The 4,377-nt window shown below is 29.8% G+C and overlaps 1 protein-coding gene and 1 non-coding gene across 2 annotated transcripts; one reads left to right on the top strand and one right to left on the bottom strand.

Annotated features, from left to right (window-relative positions):
- On the bottom strand, positions 1 to 2,052 carry LOC100572542 (J domain-containing protein CG6693-like; the record flags this gene model as incomplete). Its single annotated transcript, XM_029485094.1, has 3 exons — positions 1,608 to 2,052; positions 166 to 291; positions 1 to 104 (listed from the first exon to the last, which is right to left on the bottom strand). Coding segments are annotated over exons 1-3 (357 nt in total), but the record flags the coding sequence as incomplete, so codon positions are not given.
- Positions 2,053 to 3,849: 1,797 nt separating this feature from the next.
- On the top strand, positions 3,850 to 4,037 carry LOC115033485. The gene has a single exon (XR_003838834.1). It is a non-coding gene; the product is annotated as a U2 spliceosomal RNA (small nuclear RNA).
- Positions 4,038 to 4,377: the final 340 nt, after the last annotated feature.

Below are 4,377 nucleotides of genomic sequence, written 5' to 3'. Positions count from 1 at the left end.
TTCCTCATAAACTGAACTAAATGGAACCATGTTTATAATAAATTCCATATCTCCTTTCTCTGCTAAATATCCTTTTTTAAGATTTCTTTTTTCATCATCAGAACCTTAAACAAATTTAATGATATTTAAAATAACAATAAGTTATACCTTTTAAATAATATATACCTTTATACTTTAATTCATAATCTCTGATTTCGTTGTCAGTTATCTTTCTAAAAAATGAACTCCAATAGGTTTCCCAAGGGAAATCTTCTGTAATAGAATTGTGGTCAATATCATCACCAACACATCCTACAAAAACAAATAGTTACAAGCTGGAATAATTTGTACATTAAATTAACTTTAGACATAGGTAGACAGGTAGCACTAATCAGGTGCAGGTTTATATGTAAATGCATATTTTATTAGAAATGTTCGCAATTTAAATCATTTTCATTAAAACTATGCCAAATTTAATTTTACATAATATGTCAATATTATTTATACATATTTCACTAATTTATAAACATTTTGAACCATAGTTAAGGGAGTATCAATTTAAACATTTTTAGATTATGTCATAGTCAACAAAAACAGCAATATATTATACAATTAACATTATCATCCAATAACATCATTATAATTTTTAGTCTTGTATTAAATAATATTTATTTATGACTGACAATAGGTTTCCTACTGATGGCGATAACAATAGGGTTTTAGTAAGTGTTTGACTTTAATTGTACTTACACAAATTTAAGGGGAAATTCTAACAATCTAACTATAATGCAAATTATTGAATCAGCAATGGAAAAACTAAAACTCAAAAATAAACAAACAGGGAGGTATCTCATAAAAAATGTATACTGTTATGGAAAAAAAATGCAGACTATTCATTTTCAGACAGTTTAATTACATAAGATAGACGACACCCTTCTAAAAATTTGGAATTATTGGCTCTAGATATTAATTCAAATATACTCCAATTACAGTTGGTGTGGAATGCTCGTTTATTAGTTTTAAAAATATTTTGAAACCTAATAGTTGACATTGGACATTTTATAATTTATAGGAATTATATATATTCAATGCAACACATAATTTGAGTTAGAAATTACCAAAAATTACATATTTTTGTATTTTAATTACATATAAATTCATTATTTGTTTAGGGAATAGATATATTTTTAATTATGAAGAATTTAAATAGTTATTAAGTAGGTAATTACCTTTTTTTTTTTTGTGGTATCGAGAGCCAGAGGAGGAACCGCGTTAGCATTACTTCTCCTCCGACTCCCATCGTTTATTGATTAACAATAATTACATCAGCAATTAATATTAGCGGTTGGACAGTCCCCCACTCGCTAATATTCACAGCAATCATACAAGTTATGGAAAGTGATGAGTCACATCTCCTTGGTGCCTTCGGCGAGTAGGTGATTGCCTACTTAATAACTATTTATTTAATTTTAATTATAATTGGTTAATTATAATTTATAACAATATTAATAAGAATAAAAAATGTAAATATATAATATGATGATCACTAACAATTATAAATTAATAATTTAATAAACAAATAAAGCTAAGTTTAATATAAAATGTAAACACTACAATTCATAACTTACCAGCATCATCGTAAAGCTTTCTTTTCTCAGCATCGTTTAGCAGCGCATGAATTCGACTGATGACTTTAAATTTTTCAATAGCACCAGTTTTTTCGTTTTCAGTTACTTTGTCAGGATGATATTTCATCGACAACACATAATACGCTCCGCGAAATAAAACAAACCACAACGATTAACAAATAAAATTAAAATATGTATATGTAGGTGTAGCTTTAAGTTTTCATTGCACAATATCTAACCTTCTTTATCCGTAGCATCTTTTCTCGTATTCAACACCTCGTATAGATTGTCAGTGTTGAAATATTTACGGCAAAGTTCTAAAAATGTGGTCATGTTGAAATCGTAAATACAATTTAAAAACCAGAATTTCAAGCGATTTTGAAAACTTGTATCGAACGCGTGTATGCCTATTAAAACAATAATATAATAAGCACTAAACAGTCAACCGTCGTCAAAACTCAAGATCAATAATTAATGATGACAAAAGTAATTATCACATTATATAATAACAAAGAACAATTAATAATTATTACAGATAATAATTAATCATTATCTTATTTGATAATCATTGTCTAAATCTAAATTATTATTATTTTGTTTTATTATACCTATATATTTCTATTTTTATTCTAATATGAATTCTGGCGACAATTCATATTAATATTATCAAATATAAATATTACACATGCGCATAATATAATAATATGATATCAGACATAATATGATCACATTTCTTATCACACTCCAGGAGAGCTAGCTGATAGTAAGTTGTAAATTATTTTTAAATAAGTCCACACGCATGCGCTGATCAATGGTTAAATGATCAGGCGTAGCACGTTTTAAAATCTCGCTCGCGGCACAACGTCGCATACGCACAATCAAAAATATTCAGTGTGTTCAGTGTGACAATTAAACTATTAAATCATATATTATTTAAATGAAATTATTGATGACAGATGATGTCTAAAACATCAAATGATTGACGTACACGCCCGTTTTTCAAAATGCGATTTTTTGAAAATCGAAATTTTGCTCTTCCGAACCCGCTCAAATTTGAAACTGCAATCGTCTTAGAATTGCGTTTATCTTTAAGATGCCTCAGTGATGTTGCGTACCGCATCGTAGATCAAATATAACACACTATATTTGATCTATGATTATTGAGATCCTATTTATGTATTGAGATCGCCACTGGCTCAAATTTTTCTAAATTGGTGGAGATTTTGGGGCTATCTCCTGCTTCACCACGGGTTGATCCGGTGTTGCAATTTGCAGTACGACCGGAATCGGCCCACATAATATAAATGAACATAGTGTTATAAGATAATTTAGAAATTAAAAATTAAATTAAAAATTCATCAAACTTAGTTGATTCTACTGAACAAGATAATAATTCCCGTAGAGCGTATTTTTGTTTACATAAAACGGCGCCTTAAACATTTTGCACGTCTCTTTTGATAACTTCATATCGAATCGCTTAATGTAAATGATATTTTTGCAAAAGAATTATCTGCACTGTTTCTTTTTGACATTCACTAAGTATTAATTTGATTCAGTAGATAGATAGTAGTAGATTAGATTCAGTAGTCATACTGTTTGAATGAAAACACCAACATTCTCTCAACTCCTGCTTCAGTGTTTCGAGATAATATACTGTATTTATAGGTACACAATACACTGTCGTGTAACCGCTACATTATATATTTTTTGCTTTTTTGGTAATCAGTAAAAACTACCAAGGAAACAAAGAACACGAAAATAAAGAACGAACAAAAGAAATCAAGACAAAAAGAACAATTCAAAAAGTATTAATAGATTTAAAATCTTATTTACAAATAAATTGTACAGACATAGAACGATTGTCTGGCTACGAGAGGGCGCTATCGATACACCATACACAAAAGTCGAAATGCCGCCGTATCTCGCGGCACAACGTCGCATACGCACAATCAAAAATATTCAGTTTGTACGTCCGTGTTTCGATGATGTTAGATGGCGCTATTGAGTAGTACCATTTGTTTGATCGGCTTGTTGACAATTAAACTATTAAATCATATATTATTTAAATGAAATTATTGATGACAGATGATGTCTAAAACATCAAATGATTGACGTATACGCCCGTTTTTCAAAATGCGATTGTTTGAAAATCGAAATTTCGCTCTTCCGAACCCGCTCAAATTTGAAACTGCAATCGTCTTAGAATTGCGTTTATCTTTAAGATGCCTCGGTGATTTTGTGTACCGCATCGTAGATCAAATATAACACACTATATTTGATCTATGATCAATGAGGTCCACGTTTTTTAAGAGATCGACACTGACTCAGGAATTTTTCTAAATTGGTGGAGATTTTGGGGCTAGCTCCTGCTCCACCACGGGTTGATCCGGTATTGCAATTTGCAGTACCACCGGGATCAGCCCACATAATATATATGAACATAGTGTTATAAGATAATTTAGAAATTAAAAATTAAAAATTCATCAAACTTAGTTGATTCTACTGAACAAGATAATAATTCCCGTAGAGCGTATTTTTGTTTACATAAAACGGCGCCTTAAAAATTTTGCACGTCTCTTTTGATAACTTCATATCGATCGCTTAATGTAAATGATATTTTTGCAAAAGAATTATCTGCACAGTTTCTTTTTGACATTCACTAAGTATTAATTTGATTCAGTAGATAGATAGTACTATAGTAGTAGATTAGATTCAGTAGTCATACTGTTTGAATGAAAACACCAACATTCTCTCAACTCCTGCTTCAGTG

Source organism: Acyrthosiphon pisum, chromosome X (assembly GCF_005508785.2).
Source record: "Acyrthosiphon pisum isolate AL4f chromosome X, pea_aphid_22Mar2018_4r6ur, whole genome shotgun sequence".
Classification (NCBI taxonomy): domain Eukaryota; kingdom Metazoa; phylum Arthropoda; class Insecta; order Hemiptera; family Aphididae; genus Acyrthosiphon; species Acyrthosiphon pisum.
This window is presented reverse-complemented; position numbering and strand designations above follow the sequence as displayed.